This window comes from Herpailurus yagouaroundi, unplaced genomic scaffold (genome assembly GCF_014898765.1).
Source record: "Herpailurus yagouaroundi ecotype Mexico unplaced genomic scaffold, PumYag 221, whole genome shotgun sequence".
Classification (NCBI taxonomy): Eukaryota; Metazoa; Chordata; class Mammalia; order Carnivora; family Felidae; genus Herpailurus; species Herpailurus yagouaroundi.
In genome coordinates, this window is record NW_024412452.1 from 5,107,055 (window position 1) to 5,129,418 (window position 22,364).

The 22,364-nt window shown below is 36.1% G+C and overlaps 1 protein-coding gene across 5 annotated transcripts in view; it reads right to left on the reverse strand.

Annotated features, from left to right (window-relative positions):
* Positions 1–22,364, reverse strand: part of CTNNA2 (catenin alpha 2) — a 1,118,632-nt gene that overhangs the window by 875,303 nt on the left and 220,965 nt on the right. For all 5 annotated transcript variants that reach the window (XM_040458373.1, XM_040458375.1, XM_040458374.1 and 2 more), the window contains exon 3: positions 2,834–3,029. In XM_040458373.1, coding sequence (XP_040314307.1) covers positions 2,834–3,029 — 196 coding nt within the window. The remainder of the gene's footprint in view (positions 1–2,833; positions 3,030–22,364) is intronic.

The following is a 22,364-nucleotide window of genomic DNA, read 5'->3' on the forward strand; positions in this document are numbered from 1 at the left end:
TAGGTTTCACTATCCTGAGTGTGGGAATAGTTTTACAGTGTACACGTTTGCCAAAACTTATACAATTGTGCACTCTAAATGCATGCAATTTATTATATGGCAATCATCCTTAAAAAAAAGTAAACAAACAAACAAACAAAGCCAAAAAACAAAGAAACAAACAAAAAATCCAAAAACGTATCCAGGCTGTGCATGCATGAAAACAAACAGTGTACATTTGCAATTCAGAAGGAATACTAGTCTTCAACAGCACTTGAAAATTTGAAAGCTTTCATGTTGTTAAAGCACATATATAAATATATTCCATCCACATTAGATGAAGTATATAAAATTTAACATTTTATATTAAATAACAATTCACATTAGTGTAATGTAAATGAAATTAACTTTTAGCAGGGAGAAGATGGGGAAGAAGATGGCAGCATGAAGAATGCTAGTGGTGTAGAAGGAGGGTTGGGTATTTCCAGGGACTAAATAACCATCTGTGAATTTTAAAAAGTGGCAGGTTTACAAGAAGAAAAGGGATAGAGCATTTATTCCTCTATTGCTTCATTTAGTCAACAAATATTTGTTGAAGTCTAATAACTACTAAGAACCACAGGTCATGCAACGGTCAAAGAGACATGGTCTGGTCTTGATCTTTATTCATTTGTAGTGTGGCAGGGTAGAAAGTTATCAATCAAGTTACTCCACAGATATTAAACTCTCCTATGCAAAAAGCCACAGAAAAGTAAGACAGGAGTGTCAGGAAAGCATTCCCTGGGACAGGGAATGTGCAGAATGAGCCATCTGTAACTGTAACTGTGTAAAAGAAGACAGCACGTATAAAGGCCCAGGGGCAGGTAAAACATGGTGCTTTTGAATAATTAAGAGAGGGATTGGTCCATTTAAGAGATATTCTCGAGTTAAAAATCTATGTGACTTTGCAATAGACTAATTTGGAAAGAGAGAGTAATAACAATAATGATATCAAGATTTCTGCAGTATGTAACTGGATACATATGTAGAGCTCTTAGTGAGGTAAGAAATGCAGGAGGGAGGCCAGGCTGGGGGGTAATCTGTTCTGCTTTCACAGTGCCTTAGCATTTCAACCCAAGAGTCTGAATAGGACACATGAAAATTAAAATCTGTGTATCAAAGAATATAATCAACAGAATGAAAAAGGTAACCTACAGAAAGGGACAACATGTTTGTAAAACAATATTGTATAAGGGGTTCATATCTGAAACATATAAAGAATGCTCACAAGTCAACAACAATGCAACCTGATTTAAAAATAGGCAAAGGACATGAATAGACCTTTCTCCAAAGAAGAAAAACAAATGTCCAGGAAGCATAAGAAAAGATGCCCAATATAAGTAGTCATTAGAAAAATGCTAGTCAAAACCACAGTGAGGGGTGTCTGGGTGGCTCAGTCAGTTAAGCATCTGACTCAATTTAGCCTCAGGTCATGATCTCACAGTTTCGTGAGTTTGAGCCTGGTGTAGGACTCTGTGCCGACACTGCAGAGCCTGCTTGGGATTCTCTGTTTCCCTCTCTGTCTGCACCTCCCCAACTTGCACTGTCTCTGTCCCTCTCAAAATAAATAAACGAACTTAAAAAAACACAATAAGATATCACCTCATGTCCATTATGAAGACTATAAAAAAGGAAACAAGCATTGGCAAGGATATGGATAAATTGGAACTCTTGTGCACTGTTGGTAGAAAAGTAAAAAGGTGCCTTTGCTATGGAAAACAGTAAGGAGGTTCTTCCAAAAATTAAAAATAGAATTACCATATAATCCAATAATTCCACCTTGAGGTATATACCCAAAAGAACTAAAATAAAGAGATATCTGTATATTCATGTTCATAGCAGAATTGTTCACAATAGCCAAAAGGTGAAATAAATACAAATGTCTATCAGTGGATGAAGAGATAAAGGTACTATATACATATACTAGAATATTTTCAATCCTAAAAATGAAGGAAATTCTGACCCATGCTCCAACATGGATGAACCATGAGGACATTATGCTAAGTGAAATAAGCCAGTCACACACACACACAAAAATACTGAATGATCCCACTTATATAATGTATCTAGAGTCATTAAATTCATAGAAAAGGAAAGTAGAATAGTCGTTTCCATGGGCTAGGGCAATGAGGATATGAAGAAGTATTGTTTTGTAGGTATAGAGTTTCAGTATTATAAGATGAAAAAGTTCTGGAGATTGGCTACTCAACAATGTGAATATACTTAACACTACTAACTATACACTTATAAAAAGGTTAAAATGGTACATTTTATGTTACTTGTATTGTACCACAGTGAAAAAAATTTAAATATGCTGAAAACAATTGCATTTTAGCTAACTAGCTAGCTATATAATTGATTGATCCATGGATAGCTAGCTAGCTGTGAACTGAAAATGTAAATTTGGAAATCATACAGAGCAACAGTAATTTTATTACACTGCTTTATAATCTCTCCTCCCTCATCTTTAAAATCCAGGGTTCCCAGTGACTGTGTATGTATGAGGTTTTCTCATCCTGTCCTCTCTAGAGCCTAAGTTTAACACAAGAGTCTATGTTCATCTGACAAGAGAAAACAACTGGAAAATTTGGAAGGAACACAGACAGGAAGCGTTTGTAGCTGTGCTATGCTGCCACAACAGAAAACATATCTATTTGTTTATGCACCTAATTTCAGCAAATATAAAAAATGACAAGCGCAGATACTGAGGAAACACGTAACACACCCCCCTGAGCAAATATGCATTGATTCTAGAGATAAATCCATTGTTTTCACTTAAATATATATCCCTCTTGAACAATATTAGTCTTCCTACCTTGTTTGCGTACGTCCTCTACAGCAGCGACCAATTCTTCTTTGAGATCTTGACTCTCCTTAGCGATCTGTTCACCCTTATCCAGGAAATTCTGAGTGGCTTGCTCTACAGATGCAGCCAGAACGTGGGCTTTCTTTGACCTCCCTTTCTTTTTACCAGATGGGCCTTTGTTGCTTGTGTTGACAAGGGTGGTCACCTTAAATATGAAAGAAAAACTGTAAAACTACTCTGCACAATTGTCTAGAAGCATCATATCATCATCTCATCATTTTTAAATACCCCTTGTTTATTGAATCATGAATGCACAGCACATCACCTAAACTGAAGGAAAGGAAGTAATTATATGGATTAGCATATAAATAAAAAGCCATTTATTTCATAGAGAAACAAACAAAAAAAGTATGTGAATAAGTTGGAAGAGTAGACCCTCTGGTAGCTCGGTTTCCAGTTCACTGAAGGTTGTGCTTTCAGAGATGGAGAAGACAGTGCACACAGGAGTAATCAGCTTCAGGGAGGCAAGAAAAGGAGAGCCAATGTTCAACTGCCTCTGAGCACTGACTCAAGGGAACCAACAGCTAGTCCTGAGTCCCAAAAGTCAGGGCAGAAGAGAAAAAGCAGTTAATAAAGGGTGGGCCATCAATACCCATTACTTACATGTCACTTACCAAGGACTTTGAAGAGCTTTGCTATTTCTGATCTTATCTTATAAAAACAAAATGGTAAGTTTGATCTGAGGGAACCAAATGATTCAGTCTCAACATTTGGTTAACCAGCTAAAATCTCCAGACTTGAAATTAGATTTTCATTATCACTCCTTTTCTAAGTATCATAATTTGTATATATATCTCAACTGCCAAACTTCTTTCAGCACATAACTAGAGCCATTTAATTTGCTAGAAAAACTTTTAGTATCTTTTAAACAACTTATCTCCTATAAATTTCTGATCCTTTGCTTTCTACCAGAGTGAGAAGTTTTGGAGTAAAATGAATACAACTGGCTCCATATTCTGTTCAGTGAGGTTGAGAGTCATCTTGGCCTCTGTATTTTTTATCAGCTTCATAAGAATGTGGGCACTGTGGTTTATTTTCACTGACATTTGCCCTGGTTAGCAGATTCAAGATTTTGCTGGAGATTATCAAGAAATCTAGACCAGGGGCACCTGGGTGGCGCCTCGGTTAAGCGTCCAGCTCTTGGTGTTGGCTCAGGTCATGATCTCACAGTTTCGTGGGTTCAAGCCCTGCACTGGTCTCCATGCTGACAGTGCAGAGCCTGCTTGGAATTCTCTCTCCCTCTCTCTCTCTGCTCCTCCCCTCCTCCCCCACTCATGCTGTCTCTCTAGCAACATAAAAAAAATAATAAAAAAATTTTTAAAAACTTAAAAAAAAAAAAACAAAGAAAGCTTGACCAGAGAAAAGTTCCAAATGCTGTTGTTTCTGCTATTTTACTCCAAATCCAAGAGCAAACAAAGTGATTAGTCAAAGTCACAGTTAAAGTCCAGTAAGTTTAGAGGGCAAGAGATAACACCAGAAGGAAAAAAAAGTATCGAATAAATGTGAGCTAAGATGATGAAAACAAGTAGAACCAATACTTAAGACGTGGTGAAGGTAGCATTGGGAACTGTCATCCTTAGCTCTCTTTAGATTGCTGAATAATTAGATATGGTGAATTGAAGAGAAACTCTATAAGGACATTTAAATACAAACATTGGACAAAAAAAGAAAGGTAACCTCATTAAGAATAGGACTGTCATGGGGCGCCTGGGTGGCGCAGTCCGTTAAGCGTCCGACTTCAGCCAGGTCACGATCTCGCGGTCCGTGAGTTCGAGCCCCGCGTCGGGCTCTGGGCTGATGGCTCAGAGCCTGGAGCCTGTTTCCGATTCTGTGTCTCCCTCTCTCTCTGCCCCTCCCCCGTTCATGCTCTGTCTCTCTCTGTCCCAAAAATAAATAAAAAAAACGTTGAAAAAAAAATTTAAGAATAGGACTGTCAGATAACGGTAGTTAGCTGTAAAGTGTGTACGTAGTCCATAAAACATTATAGTCTTTTCAGTTCCACCCACACTGAGGAGAACATCAGAGGAAAGATGGCCTGTCACAAAAGTTACTATTTAGTGTTCTCCTTAATAAGGATACACTCTAAAACAGTAACACACTACTTTTCCAGGACCCTCAACTCCCCAACAGCCAATACTGGACATAAACACAGAAGCCCCTGAGCAAATGCTGCAAACACCTCAAAAATTTGATTTAGGCTAGGCTCATTATCAGAGGAAAATCCTCCTGTTCTCACTCCTATTTTAATTTTACATGCAATTCTGAGTTTTGTGATCTATGTCTTTAGTCTTCTCAAAATAAGAACAACAGAGGGGCTAAGGAGCTGTTAACTTTAGCTATATTGACAATTTGGGGGACTAGAGGCTGATAGTGAATCTACCAAAAGCTAAATGACTATATCATCGATTCATCCTCTATAAAGGTAAACAAATTTCAATTCTCCTGTTATCGCATGATGCATTACTGCATAAACATAGTTTAGGCATGCTCATAATAACAAGTCGGTATAAAGTGTTACTTCTATGGTAAATAAAAGAAACATGAAACATTTCCAGGAAGTTCCCAAGAAAAAGTGTGATTACTTTCAAATGAAGCAAATCAATTCAGTCCAAAGCTTTCATTTGCTCACGAGTAGAAGACCATGATGAGATGAAAGAGAAAAATACAGGGGAAGTGATGGGCTCCATAAATTCTCATGTCTTAACTTAGTTTGGAGTAAAGACAAATTGTCAACTCTCCCCATTGTTATTTGGTGTTTTATTGGAGGACAATGTCAACAAATTGGATTAAAAAAAAAAGAAAAAGAAAAGATACAAATGTCAGAAAGGTGAACACTAAATTATGCTACTACCTACAGATAATATGGCTATATCGTAAAAGAATTAAAAGATCAACTATTAGAATTACTCTAAGAGCAAAGGACAAGGTGGCTAAATACTAGATAAACAATAAAAAAATCTAATATTACAGCAGTAGCAAATAAAAAATGTAGTTTTAAATATCCTATTCACAATAATCATAAATTGGTTTTTTAAATATTTATTTATTTTGAGAGAGAGAGAGAGAGCACAAGCAGGGGAGGGGCAGAGAGGGAGAGAGAGACACAGAATGTGAAACAGGCTCCAGGCTCTGAGTTGTCAGCACAGAGCCCAATGTGAGTTGTGAGATCATGACCTGAGCCGAAGTCGGATGCTTAACTTACTGAGCCACCCAGAAGCCCCTAATCATAAATTGATATTATCAGAGATAACCATCACACAAAACGTAGATGGAAAAAATGGTAAACAATTTTAGTGAAGAACAGAAAAGGCAACTTGAATAATAGTGAGACATACCATTTTCTTGGGTGGAAAAACAAAAATGTTAAGATGTCATTTATTCCTATATCATTCTACCAGTGGAACTCCAGATATATAGTAAGTCAGCCAGAAATCCAAGACAATTCCTCTTCATTCAGTTCAGTTCCCTTTCCAAATGAAAGTCAAAATGCTTATATTAAATTGGATAGAAAAGTTATTTAGGGTGTGCATATGCAGGACACTCACTGCTCACTTTTTGGCCAGTATATCACGTTTGGGATGGACACAACAAAAGTAGTTTAGATCTAACAGTACATAAGAAGGTGAAGGCTACCCTTCTAAGGATTATACTATTCTTGGGAATTTTCAGCCTAGCCACACTATGCAAACTCTCTGATTCAGTCCTACTCTCCTACTAGATGACTGTTCTTTCTTAACTGCCTCCCCCCGCCCCCCGCTGCTGCCGCCTGCCCACTAAGAATCTATGGCACGCTACACTATTGCATTTTTCTTTTCTCCTACTTGAAGCTGTCGTTTTTCACCTTGATGTTATACGCTTGTATTCTTCTTGACCTGTACATATATTTACACTTAAAATTGTGAAAGTTAAAGCCCATCTATGTCGGTTCTACTCTGGTATTTTACAGATGAGGAAATGAGGCTTAGAGATGCATCATGATAGGAAAAATAACTTCCTCAAGTTCACATAAAATTAAAGGCTAAATTATTCCTGTTCTCGACACTAAATCTTTAGAACTTTATTTATTTTTATTTTTTGAATGTTTGTTTATTTCTGAGAGAGAGAGAGAGAGAGAGAGAGAGAGAGAGAGAGAGAGCGTGAGTGGGGGAGGAGCAGAAAGAGAGAGGCAGACCCAGAATCTGAAATAGGCTCCAGGCTCCAAGCTATCAGCACAGAGCTCTATGCGGAGTTCAAATTCACAAAGCGCGAGATCATGATCTGAGCCAAAAGTTGGACATTTAATTGACTGAGCCACCCAGGTGCTCCTATCTTTAGAACTTTAGAACTCAGTAGTTTCTTCTAGTCTTACTTTATAACTGAATGAGAGGCTGTTAAGGAATAAAATAATCTTAAAATATATTCATTTTCTCTATTTGTCTCGGTATTGTCCACGTGTGTTATTTGTATCCTACTGTTATCTTTTCATTCAATTGCATTATTTAAATATCTTAATATAAAAATGTATTTATCAATGTTAGGGAAATGTTAACAAATGATTTTATCCTACCATTCTGCAATGTCTTATGACATCTGATGTGTTCAAGGGTCTCAAAGCTGAATAAACATGCCAGGACTTTTTGTATCAGATTAGTATAAAGGGAAGACAAAAGTATTGTAAATGTATTGTAATTAACAAAATCGCAGGGCTTAGGGTTTCCATATAATGGTATTCTTCTATGATTAAAATAAGAATAATAAAGGAATTTATTGCTTACTCATGAAGAACTGATATGTACTAAAGAACATGAATCAGAAAGTTTTTAATGAACACAAGTACTATTTAATCTCACAGATGCCTCCACTACCTCTCCAGTAAGTTGGGGAGTATCCAAACGACCAATGCAAGCCAATGTTGCATTCAGTTTCAATGTAAGAATGTAATGGAATCTGTGACTGGATGCCTTAGAGAGGTCAGAAGCAGCAGGGACACATTCTGGTCAAAAGGTGGTGATCACAGAGGAAGCCCAATGACCTCTGAGGCTGCAGGTATCTGTCCGATATCCAGACTGAAACTAAGTCTTGAGTAGCTGATACTTACCAACTATTAAGTGTCTAGGGCAATCTTTTAAGAGATGGCTATTTTATGGAAATTCCTGTTGAACGTTATACCTCCTTCTACCCACCAGGCACTCTCTCTAATCCCCACACCAACTTTATCCAAGCCAAGAGTCATATAAGATCCCAAATCTCTCCTTTCCTTTCTAACAATTTGTGAGTACATTTCTTGTGCAACAGAAAGAAGAAAAGAAAACAGAAGAAAAGAAAACAAAACAAAAGAAAAGAAAACAAAAGAAAAAAACATAAAGTTCTATCCAGCAACAGAGACTAGGAGTAACAGCATGAATATTGACACATATAGAATTGGAATGTTTCCAAGGCAGTAAAGAGACCAGTTCTCCTTGGGAAAAAAAGTTGTGTATGAATGATATAGGAAGTAAAGTTAGACAGATGTGGTGGAACAAACTTTGAAAGACTCTGAAAGCCAAGCTAGAGAGTTGAGATTTCATTAGTCACTGCCAATTTTTTGAGCATATATTTAAAGTGTTCATTTTTCTCTTTCCACTCATTTCTCAGCCAAGTTTTGCTTTTATTCCCACACCTCCTGTAGCAGAGTCCTCTTAAACTGATCTCTTGCTAAGGTAATCAATAAGTTTCCAAAATATAATCATTTTTATTGCATCATACCATTCTGCCACATTTAGTGCTATTGACTTAATTTTCCTTCCTCCTGGAAATATCTCTTGGCTAATTCTCTTAGCAATAATCTTCTCCAAGTTTCAGTAGCTTTAAAAAGGACCTTATCATTAAACTTATTTCTCTCTGTACCTATCTTCATCTCCCTCCCTCCTATGTTAGGAAATGTATTCTGCTACCACCATTCCTATAACTCGCCTTTTGGATACATCCAGAAGGCCTTTCTGTAGGGTATTCAACCTTAGCCTAGAAGGATAACTCAACTTCTCTCTAGCTCTACTTACAATGTTTCTTTAATGTTCTTGCCTCTCATTAGAGAAGAAATCCTTCAGCTGGTACATAAGGATATAGTGGTCAAAGCTCCTATGACCTTGACATAATGATGGTCCCGATGGACCCTGGCCAATGGAAAACATTAGCAATAGCCAGTGGATGGGCACCATTATTTCCAGATGTGTTGATGGTATGATCTGAGTATAAAACCATGAGAGCCAGGCTCGTATAGGCTGCTCATCATCCAATGTCCTGAAAGTAGGCCCTCCATTCCTGCATTTTAACAAGATCCCCGAGTAATTTATATGCACATTAAAATCTGAGAAGCACTGAATTTTAGGACAACAATTCTCAGACTTGATCATGCCTAAGAATCACCAACATGCCTGATAGAAGGCAAATGTTTAGATTTTACAGTGTTTCTGCTCAGGGAGGTCTGGGATAAGGAATTTTGCATTCACCACATGAAATTATGATATATATATGGATTATGGACCTTACTTTCAGAAACAGTAGTCTATTTGAAGCAAAAAAAAAGTGAGAGGTGAAGGAATGACTTGCAACAGGTAAACTCTTTCTCCTATTTTGCCTGCCATGATATACCACGAGTCCTCAAAAACAGCTTGTCAATGAATTGACCAACTGACTCTTGATTGAAAGGTGATCTCTATGGCATAATCACAAAGAACTTGGAAAAGTAAGATTATACAAATATGAATACTAGGAATCAAACAATCGTTGGAACTCTCCAGAAAACCAATAAGACTGAACCAAGAGCTGGAAATAAAAATGGCAACTTGAGCATTTTTTTGCTGGATTCATGCACTTTGCAGACAGGAGTAGTAAGTCTTTGTGAATTCTACTGTTGCCATCTCTCTGGAGTACTTCACTGGTAATAATTACTCAGCTACAGTAAAAGAGGGCTGTGATGACTACTGTAGCTTAAAAAAAATCAATTTAAGCCACTCTGACTGGTGTGAGGTGATATCTGAGTGTGGTTTTCATTTGTATTTCCCTGATGAGGAGTGACGTTGAGCATCTGTTCCTGTGCCTGCTGGCCATCTGGATATCTTCTGTAGAGAAGTGTCTATTCATGTCTTCTGTCCATTTCTTCACTAGATTATTTGTTTTCCAGGTGTGGAGTTTGGGGAGTTCTTTATAGATTTTTGAATACTAGCCCTTTGTCCAATATGTCTTTGCCAATATCTTTTCCCATTTAATCAGTTGCCTTTTAGTTTTGCTGATTGTTTCCTTTACAGTGCAGAAGCTTTTTATCTTCATGAGGTCCCAATAGTTCATTTTTGCTTTTAATTCCCTTGCCTTTGGTGATGTGTCAAGTAAGAAATTGTTGCAGCTGAGGTCAGAGAGGTTTTTTCCTGATTTCTCCTCTGGGGTTTTGATGGTTTCCTGTCTCACATTCAGGTCTTTAATCCATTTTGAGTTTATTTTTGTGAATGGTGTAAGAAAGTGGTCTAGCTTCATTCTGCATGTTGCATGTTGCTGTCCAGTTGTCCCAGCACCATTTGTTAAAGAGACTGTCTTTTTTCCATTGGATATTCTTTCCTGCTTTGTCAAAGCTTAGTTGGCCATACATTTGTTGGTCCAATTCTGGAGTCTCTATTCTATTCCATTGGTCTATGAGACTATAGATGCCGGAAAGGATGTGGAGAAACGGGAACCCTCTTGCACTGTTGGTGGGAATACAAAATGGTGCAGCCGCTCTGGAAAACAGTGTGGAGGGTCCTCAAAAAATTAAAAATATATCTACCCTTTGACCCAGCAATAGCACTGCTAGGAATTTACCCAAGGGGTACAGGAGTGCTGACGTATAGGGGCACTTGTACCCCAATGTTTATAGCAGCACTTTCAACAATAGCCAAATTATGGAAAGAGTCTAAATGTCCATCAACTGATGAATGGATAAAGAAGTTGTGGTTTATATACACAATGGAATACTACATGGCAATGAGAAAGAATGAAATATGGCCTTTTGTAGCAATGTGGATGGAACTGGAGAGTGTGATGCTAAGTGAAATAAGCCATACAGAGAAAGACAGATACCATATGGTTTCACTCTTATGTGGATCCTGAGAAACTTAACAGAAGACCATGGAGGAGGGGAAGGGGAAAAAAAAGTTACAGAGAGGGAAGGAGGCAAACCATAACATACTCTTAAAAACTGAGAATAAACTGAAGGTTGATGGGGTGTGGGAGGGAGGAGAGAGTGGGTGATGGGCACTGAGGAGGGCACCTGTTGGGATGAGCACTGGGTATTGTACAGAAACCAATTTGACAATACATTTCATATTTTAAAAAATCAAGAACTTTGTGAGGCAAAATGTTTGAAAACAAAATTATCAAAAACAAATTATTTATTCCAGGAGCAACTGAAAATAAATGAAAAATTCCTAAAAGAAAAAAACCTAACTTAAGATAGGAGAAAGTTGGGGCAACTGGATGACTCAGTTGGGCATCTGACTTCAGCTCAGGTCAAGATCTCATGGTTTGTGGGTTTGAGCCCCACTTCAGGCTCTGCTGACAGATCAGAGCCTGGAGCCTGCTTTGGATTTTGTGAGTCTCTCTCTCACTGTCCCTTCCCTGATCGTTCTCTCTCTCTCTCTCTCTCTCTCTCTCTCTCTCTCTCTCTCTCTCAAAAATAAATAAACATTTAAAAAAATTTTTTTAAAGATAGGAGTAAGTTAAGCGTGCAAATGGTAATACATTTGATAACATGAATCTTCTCAGAGAAATCTTAGATCAGGTTTTAAGAACTGCCAACTAATGAGTCAAAATGGCATTTTCTTTGAATTATTCCTTCATAACCTGGCTTATTATTAATTTAACAATTATAGAGTAAGCCTAAATATGGCTTGTGCTTTTCCTTATAAAATATATGAAGAGATATATGGTCACCTTGTGGTATACTCTACTAGAAGTTATTTCTTAGCATAGAATCTCCACAACATGTAAGGTATGTGGACATTATGCACACCGGAAAGAAACAGAGCCCAGCAAAGTGAGACTAGTTCTGGGGGAAAAGACCTTGATAATACAGGACTTATTGTAGCCATGTAATATCTACAGTAATATTTTCGTGTCTTACAAACTATTACACTAGAATTTCTTGTTGAAGTGGTCTTTCTTCCCCAAAACAACTCTACACCCCATTTTAGAGAAAGATAATTAAATCATAAAAAAAAGTTATTGATAATTCCACAGCTTCAAAAGTCAGAATCCAAAATAACAATCTTTAACAATACACAAACAATTTATGTAAAATAGAGAATTATTGTCTGTTTTTGAAATTTCCCCACTGGTATTTGATATTGACAATGCAGAATTCAGATACACATTCACTGATACTGACACCTGGAAACAAGCATTCTTAAACTTGGAAGATAAGAATTTATTTATTTACTCTGAAAGAGACCTGAACCACTACTAGTTAATTATTGCTATAAAGACAGCCTATATAATGTGTTCCATTTAAATTATTGTTTGTAGACTCACCTTCAACTTTTAAATAAAATCACAAGGCAAACCTTCTCACTCAGTTGTTTTGGCACACATTTCCCCAATATTTTATTTTCAAGTATGTGATACCAAAAAGTAGAATCAGATATTAACCCCAAACAGACATTCTATAGTAGCGTGTCAGGTATTTTTTAGAACCAAAATATCCCTATATTACATTTTCTTCTAGACTTCAGTGGCTGCTATTTATAAAGTAATACAATTGAGTGCTAGCTAGATCATCAATTCATCTTGTACTTAAGTAATTCAAACTTTTTCTAAGAAGTATCTCAGTAGTGTCTGTAAGCCAAGATGAAATAGGGTAGTCTTCTCTTTTGGTATATGTTCTTCATGAAAAACTGAATTTTCTTTAAAGGATGTTAAACTAACATTTTCCCCACTCTCTATTAAAGGCATGCTGTTTCATATTTAAGTAGGAGCCCAGGGGAGCTCCATTTCTCATAACCTCTGGGGAGTATGATCTAGATTCATTGCCTTCCAAAAACTTGTCTGAGAGAAATAGCATCTAGTTTGCTTGAAGGAACTTCTGTCCATTCTCTCTCCACCTGTAATAAAATCACAACCATTCTAAATTAAAGCAGAAAAGCAAAGAGAGAAATCGTACTATACTGGAGACTGGTAGAATTGTTTTTACTGCATGGGGGTGATATCACGTACCTCGATAGGGAAATACTACCATGAAGAGTTTTAGGAACTCACTTTGTATACTGCAGGGTTATTGATGGAAGATATTCTCCATACTATACAGAAACTTCTGTATGACTCTCGTACCAAGAATATTGCAGTTTCTCCTTAAAAACTGGCTTGACTTTATTTTATGGACATTAAATTATATAATAAATTAATGTTACCATTTTGCCTTGGCATCAAAAAGTTAAATCCAAATTTGTGGTCCTTGCTAGAAGAAATATGACTTGATAATTATTATTACTGTATTATTCTGAGCCTTTGCTCTTATTTGTACTTATATCTACATTGCTTTTTTAAAAAATCACTTTCCTTTAAGGTATATTAACCTTCAATTACCTTTTATCCTGTGAAGTCTCCTTGTATCTTTGCTTAAATATTGCATTCTGTTGATTCTAAATATGCCTGTTTTCCCACACTTTTACAATATCAGAAACAAGGATGAGTCCTACAATCTATGTCACTTTAAAAGACATATTTGATAGTATTTTATTTCTTTTCTTAGAAGCACTTAAATATATATCTTTTAATTAATGGTATCTTTGATTTGATAAAATATGATAAAGCAAATAATCACAAGATACAAAATTATTTAAAGGATCTACTCCTAGAAACTGCAAAACTTTCAGTGTCTATTTACAGCCAATGAAAAACTAAGCTCAAAATTAAGGCACTGAAACAATGCCAGACATTCACTGAAAGAGCATCAGAGTTGGGGATTTTGAGTAAGAAGGCATTTCTGTTTTTAAAAGTCCTAAATATTTTAACTATCGTTATCCATCTGAGGAAATCCCATGCTGTTTTGAATGTCACCAAAAATAAAAGAATGACTAAACTATGACCATGATTCATTACTTTGCATTTACAAAGGTTAAAATAAAATGAAACAAAATGAAACTAGACTGTTCCAAGACAGAGTAGAAACATATCTGAAACCACAATAGACAAAAAATATTTTTCAGCCAACAGTATGTTAGCTAAAGGAGTCAGCTGACCAAAACCTCCATTCCCTCTAAATCCATCAAGTCTTTTTACTACAGTCTTTGATTGACAAAGACATTTGATTCCATATTTTCTTTCTTTAAGATTAGTAGACTCCAACAATGTCCACAGTCTATAGGGAATGATGGACAAAAAGTGGGATGCAAGAAAACTATCAGGACTCTATATTGTTTTTTGTCTAAAAATATTTTTTTTTATTTAAATTCAAGTTAGTTAGCATACAGTGTGTCTTGGCTTCAGGAGTAGAACCCAGTGATTCATCTCTTACAAATGACACCGGGAAAAGTGTTCATCGGGAAAAGTGCCCTCCCTAAGGAGGCTCATCAGCCATTTAACCCATCCCCCCCCCCCACCCCCAGCAACCTCCCTCCAGCACCCTCAGCTTGTTCTCTGTACTTAAGAGTATTTTATGGCTTCCCTTCCTCTCTGTTTTTATCATATTTTTTCCTTCAAAATTAAGCCAGATTAATGTTTCGTATAAGGACTTACACTAGCACCGCTACCCATCCATACATCAGATGGTCTTGAGCCACGTTTGATAAATGGGTTATCTTGAGGGAAGGATAGGGGTTCACAAATCCAAGGAATTGGTATTAGTAGCCTTTCATTTTAATGTAGACCTGGTGAGATTTGAGGATTATATTAACTGATTTTCAAACACACACGTGCGCGCGCGTGCACGCACGCGCACACACACACACACACACACACACACACACACAAAATGCACCAGAGACTTACAAAGACTCTTACAAAGAAACCAGAGCTTGAGATAGTACTAAAAATGCAAGCATGAGTGAATTATAAGAAAATAAAGAGCTGACCCTCCCCCACTCTTAATACTAGATTTCTGTCAGCTACATATGAGCCTGAGGAAAAGAAAATCACATCAGAGCTGCAAGTTAAATCATATGCATTTACATCTGTCATTGCTAATGATGAATCTCATCCCAGTTTCCTTGAGATATTAGCTAATGATGGTCTAAAGCAAATGTGATTTGCAAAACTTTTTTAAAAAGTTAAGCTTACAGTATATTTAGCCATTTTGATTATATATTATATATGTATTTTTAGTGAGAAATAATATGATTTATATATTATTTTTATCATTGTTAATGGAGAAGACTGATAGGTGCTTCCAAACCTATTTCTCTTTTCTCTGGTCACAAGATGACACTATTTCACAGCTTCCCTTGGATTTGATGTGGTCAGTTGAATTCTAGACAAAAGAATGTGAGAATCAGTGGTGTGTGCTCTTCTCAGTCTGCTCTGCTAAAATCCTCCTCCAGGTTTATTCCCTCAAGTCAACAATGTTCAAACCAGGTTTTGAAGAAGGATAAAGCCACAAGATGGGAGGAACCAAGGAATGTAAGATTGCCCTTGGAGGAGAGAGACCCATGGAACAGAAAGATCCGTTGGGTCTTATGTAATGAGATGAAAACTTCTATTACATTTAGCCTCTGAGATTTTTTTAAGGTTGATCTGTTACAGCAGCTAAAACTAACTATAACACCATATTATTTATAGTTAAAATAAAATGCTGTTTTTACAAGTTTACATCGTTGTTTTAAAAAAATCTGGTTATGTATATAATACATGTATTATATTAGTTTAGGAATGCACATTTATTTAGAAAAATAAATAACATACACTATAAATATATACATACACACAGACACATACACATACAAATGTGTGTGTGTGTGTGTGTGTGTATACTGTTTTTGGATACTGTTACAACATTTCTACTTAAACATTTGGTAGATAAAACTTTAGGTTTCAGTTTTATGCTTTTCATGCAGTTTTTTTACATACTTCTTTCTTTGAATTATCGGATACAAGCTCCCATTTTCCATACGAGAAAGTTTGGCTTAGTCAGTTAACATCCAACTTTTGATTTCGGCTCAGGTCCTGATCTCACATGGTCTACACTGAGCATTGAGCCTGCTTGAGATTCTCTGCCCCTCCCCGACTCTCTTTATCAAAAAAAATTAAGCAATTAATTAATTGATTACTTAATTAAAAGAGCCAAGTTCTTTTTCTTCTACAGTTCTGAGAAGCCATTCTTCAAAACATTTCAATGACCTAGGAATAACTAAATTGACTCTCAATTGTATATTTCTCATAACAGAAAACAGCACAGAGATTAAAATCACATATGTAAAGTTTTTCAAGTCAGTGCTCAAAGTTTTTCTCAGGTTAAGATCCAACTTGAGTGAATCAAAGAATTATTAAACATGAAATTTCAAGGAAGCCAATTAATGCCTTTAATAAACTGTGACATTAGCACAGATATCATTAAATAAGTCTATAGATAAGGTACATATAATCATTAGTTTTGTAACCCACTGTGTCTACAAAGACTCTCATTAAATGCTCCTTGTCAACTTTACTCTTACATGATTTAAGGAGGAGGCAGGTATGATATCTGTTACCTGTGAGAACTTCATCTGAATATTTTGTTTAGCTCTTAAAGAAGTAAACTACATTTGGTGGTGAATAACCGGAACAAAGTTATAAGACAAATATTTGCCCTCCTACTTTTCAATTTGAAAGCACTTTAAGGAAGTACTGTCCATTTGCTTGAAGATATCCCAAATGTCAGGATATTTCCCTCAGTACCTCTTGCCCCAGTGCACCTCACTGTCAGCCAGATTTTCTACCTACTAAAATTTGCACCAAGCTCCCGCCAAGATGCATCTTCTTCTGTCACTCACAAGCATCTTAAATTATCTCTTTCCTTTAGACCAAATGATAAGCAAAACCCACTGTATATGTGAACACAAAACACCACCGCACAGATAGGTCTGATAGTTAGACACAAGCTACTACACCTGCCTCTGTCACTGAATCAGCACTCTAGACATTTGGGGGGAGTGTCAATCAGCTTGAATACTCAGTACAGAAAAACATAGTAATGAGTTTGAGAAATCAGAAAAAGTTATTCAGAAATAGATTAACCACGCACAGAAAATATTGGAGATGACAAAAAAGATAACAGGATTCCTGGACTCAACACTTCTAATGAGGAAGTCTAAGAGCACCAATGAAATCAAAGTTGCAACACAGGTGATTTGATTACTCTGTCAACATACTGTCTCTTCTTATTTCATATGCTAAACTTAATAGTTGTCCCGGAAGCAACTTTCAAAATTAATAATGCAAAAACAAAGAAATCTTGCAGTAAACTAAAAAAATGAAAAACCCAAATTCTAACATAGACCAGGAGATTTTAGCATAAATTATGATGATATTCAGTTAACAATAAAAAAGAAGAGAATCAAATGATCAGGCTATTCAGAAGCAAACATACATAGTATTAATTTCTTTATTTTTACTTAATACTTTAAATGTGTTTAAATAAATTTCTCCAGCAAGAAAGTAGGGATATAAACTCATCTTATGAAATAAAAATGATTTGTACATTTTCTCAAACTTTTTGTAATAGCCATTAAATTTATCCGTTCTTTCTCTCTCGCCCCTCTGCATTCTTTTTTCCTGCATGCACGCGCGCACACACACACACACACACACACACACACACACAGAAAATAAAATATAGGCTACGATTCCTACCATGCTACCTTGATTTTTATAGTTTTGTCATGTGACATATATTTAAAAAATACTGTATCAAATTCTAGATCCTGGTAACTGTGATATATTTAAAATGTAAATTTCAAGCTATCTTTTGTAACTACTGATAAACATTCTTGGTAAACTAAAAAATATAATATTTGGAATTAACACTAAAATGAAAAAAATACATAAGCCATTAGTTTTTCTTGGAACAGAACCAACATTAGTAGTCTCATATAAAGTGATTGATACACGCAAGCCCCTGGGGGATAATACATTTAATACAAAACCTTCTGAGTTCTACGAAAATAATGTTGCCCCACTAGCATACTTTAAAACAGCCTCTTCCAAAAACAAAAAGCAAAATAATCCCACCAAAATCTCATTTTTTTTATAGTTGATTAGTTTCTAGAATCAAAACAAATCATGATTAATAATGCCACCTTGTTCTTTCCTTAACAGAACCCTAAACAAGTGCTCTCTAGATATGCCCAGCTTTTTACACACACAGAATATGTCCATGAAAATGAGGAAATTAAAGTAGCATCTTTATTATGCAGAAAAGGACACTGAAGCACTGAGAAATTTGCCTGCCAGAGGTCATAAAGCCCAATGAAGAAGAAGAATTCTCATTTTAATTTGTCTGACATTGGCAGTTATTCCCCTAAAATAATGTTCAACACATATCTGCCTCATTTTATATACAGTATAAAATTCTAAAAGCAAAATCAACTGTCTTTTATACCTAGAAAATAAATGTTGCCATACAATTTCATTGTGGTATGCATGGCATCCCCTTTTTGAAAATGTTCCCTTCTTTTTCAAAGAAATAATTATATCATCTAATGACATTTTCTAATTTTATCATGTAAGTATATATTATTATTCTCCCATTAAACTAAAAATCACTGGTACAATGCCAATGACTTGAAACAAAGCCACACTGACATTTTACTGTAGGGTCATGTCTCTATGGATAGAATGCCAGCCTTCCACCTGAATGCACTGCTACACTGTCTAGCTGCAGTTCTGAAGCATCACTTCTAAAAGACTTCAAGGTTCTAGGGAATTGTAGATTAAATAAAGGGGAAAATGAGCAGGATGTAATTATCCTGTCAAGATTCTTCTTGTAAACCTTTATTTGGGCAATTTACAAGAAAGAAAGGAGCTCATTTTCCAATTCAGAATACTATTTCTCTTTAAAAAGTGTATTAGCATTTTTGAAATTGCAGAATGGGGTCTAGATGATCAGTACTAAAGCAATACTGCAGAATGAAATGTCATCAAAGGCAGCGGCATGGGGCAGTGGAAAGAATACAGGTTTTGGAGACTGCCATTCCTTTGGGTGAGAAATCACTAAATCAGAGACTCTGTTTCCTATTTTTAAAATTGAAGGTAATAATATACACCTCATAGGAATGTGGTGAGATTTACATATGATACTTATTTAAGGCACTTATCTCAGTAACAAAGGAGATGCTCCAAAAAAAAAAAAAAAATAGTGAACACACAACCACGATGGGAAAGTCTCGGATATGAGGTCAGACTACTTGAACTTGAGCCCAGACCAATCACTTATTAGTTTGTAATAATGAGGTCAATTAATTTCTTTGGAACTCTTTTTTTCAGCTCTAAATGAAAAATTATCCCTAAGTTATCTTAAACTCTTACATTCTATATGCTAATAAAATAAAGTTTTTAACTACAAACTCTTACATTCTATATGCTAATAAAATAAAGTTTTTAACTTGTAGTTCATGATGAGCTTTATATATAAATATTTGAAATGTATTCCCTGTATCCACTGAGATAGACTAAATAAATGGACAAATATTAATTTAATATTAATGTTGATCCCCAGGTGACAACTCCAGTGTTTTACTGAAGTAGTTTATGAAATTTCTTATAATTTTCTTTAGCTATTCCCCTTTTTTTCTCATAATATGTTTTCATAAACTTCCAAACTGAATATACCTGCAGAATACCATTAAATGACTTAATTTCTGATTTTTTCATTTTAAGAAAGCATAGTTCACATTTCTCTTTACTTTTTCATACAGTATAGAAAATAGTTCAATAGTTTTTTTTTTTTAATGTTTATTTTTGACAGACAGAGAGAGAGAGAGAGAGAGACAGAGCATGAGCGGGGGAGGAGCAGAGAGAGAGGGAGACACAGAAAGGGAAGCAGGCTCCAGGCTCTGAGCTGTCAGCACAGAGCCCGATGCTGGGCTGGAACTCACAGACCACGAGATCATGACCTGAGCCAAGTCCCATGCTCAACAGACTGAGCCACCCAGGCGCCCCTCAATAGTTTTTAAATTAAATATTTACCTTTCAAAAAATTATATTTTTAGCAATGTGCTGGTGATTTTGAGGAGCCAAGACTTTGCTGAGCCAGAAAGTCTTAAGCAGGTGTTGAATTGGACTAATTAAGCAACATGTAATCACTTCCGGTTTTCCATTTGCTCTTTGTGAATGCAGATAAGCAACACAACTGATTGCCTAATTAGACTATTTAAAACAGACTCACTTTTTATAGCTAAGGAATTTTTTTAACCCACAATTATAAACTCAAAACATAAAATGTGTTCTGAAGTCTTACATATTTTTCTTCTTTTTCTACCCACCACTTTTATAATTTAATTTTTTTTCATATTACTTTAACAACATGAACATAGGGGATAAGAATAATAATATGCCTCCACATATAAAGGACGTAAAACACTACATGGTTTACTGCCCTTACAGTTTTTTCTTAGCAAGAATAAGATGTATCTTCTCTTGCCTGACTCATTCTGAATAAAAATCAATATATTTAGTTGGCCTAGGGATCAAATCTGAGAGATGGGCCTCATTACCACTATAACCACTTAAATCAACTAGCTATGTACCTCTTGTGGTTATCAAACTTCAGATGGAAAAGGGCAAAACATATTTTTTTCATCCTTCTTGTCCCCATACCTGTAGACAATAGGGATGTCCCCAAAGTTCAGTTATAGATCACTAGACAACATAACAAATCCAAGTCCATTTAGAGTTCTTCAAGGTACTGTTTATATGCTCTTGAGTAATGTGTGTATAAATTAGGGATTGTGTATATATATACACACACACACATACATATATATATATATACACATATATATACACATATGTATATATATGTATATATAATAAGTACATTATCTAATAAAACATGTAATAGAAATATATATATATATATATATATATATACATACATATACATACATACATATGTATATTCATTCTAACATCAAACTGCTGGCTAAATTTTATATGGTTTGTGTACCTAAGCCCAAATAAGCACAGTGTCATAGCCCTGTACTTGGAGACCCACAGACCCACATCACCAGGCACATGGAGATATGCCCAGGCAGCTGGATTCACGACCACTCTGTTAGCAACATCAGCGACCTCTCATTATTCAGTTACTGTATTGCAACTGCTTCCTTCTGGACTGAAAGAGCATTTCCCAGGCAGCACAGAAGAAAGAGGAACCATAAATGATGTGTTGTAAATCTATGGGTCAAAGAAATTTTTTAGAAAAGAATAGGAGAGACTTTCCAAGGCATTTAGGGGAGAAGGTGTTTCATAATACAGTGCATTGACAAAGAGAAAAAGAAGTGAATAAAAATGAAAAGATAAATGAAAGAAGACAGTCTTTTATAATAGTTAGATGATAAGTATAGCTAGAAGGTCTTAGGAGAAGCTCTCAGACCTTATCCAATGCCAAGTTTCATGTTATCTTTTTATTACTAACATTAGGATATTAGAAAAATGTAAATGCAAATTCACCAACTGGCCCTTCTGCCAGTAAGGTAAGGGAAGTACATTCTTGGGTAAGTTGCCCAGAAAAGGTTTGGGTATTTACAATGCCTTCTCTCAAACAACCTGTACAACTATACTGAAAAATGATATAAACTGTTTGCCAAAGAGAAGTAACATCAGATGAATTCTTGCTTAAAATCACATGGAAGGGGCGCCTGGGTGGCGCAGTCGGTTAAGCGTCCGACTTCAGCCAGGTCACGATCTCGCGGTCCATGAGTTTGAGCCCCGCGTCAGGCTCTGGGCTGATGGCTCAGAGCCTGGAGCCTGTTTCCGATTCTGTGTCTCCGTCTCTCTCTGCCCCTCCCCCGTTCATGCTCTGTCTCTCTCTGTCCCAAAAATAAATAAACGTTGAAAAAAAAAATTAAAAAAAAAAAATCACATGGAAGTCAGTGGGCATAGCCAGGGTTTGCAGCCAGACCTGACTCTAGTCATCATTTGAGCCTGATCATCCTTTATTTTATGTTTGAATAGCAAGATGGATCCTGACAATTTAGATAGAGATGTTTTCTTTTATGATACAAATTCAGATAAAATTCGTGTAAAGTGAACATTATGGCATGCTAAATATGAAAGACATGTATCATTGTGGAAGTGGAATCATAATTTCTAATTACAATGAAAGCTTCTACAACTCACATTCCAGGCCTAAGTTCCCTAAAATACAAAATGTAAGCAATGAGAGTATTGGACAAAGGCTTCTCTATGGCCCCTTCTAGCTATGAGGTGCTATTAAACAGGCTATGTGCCACATAGCAGGAGAAAGCCAGGCAGGGCAGCACGACGACCAGAGGGTGGGTACTGCAGGGTAGCTGTGTTGCAAAGA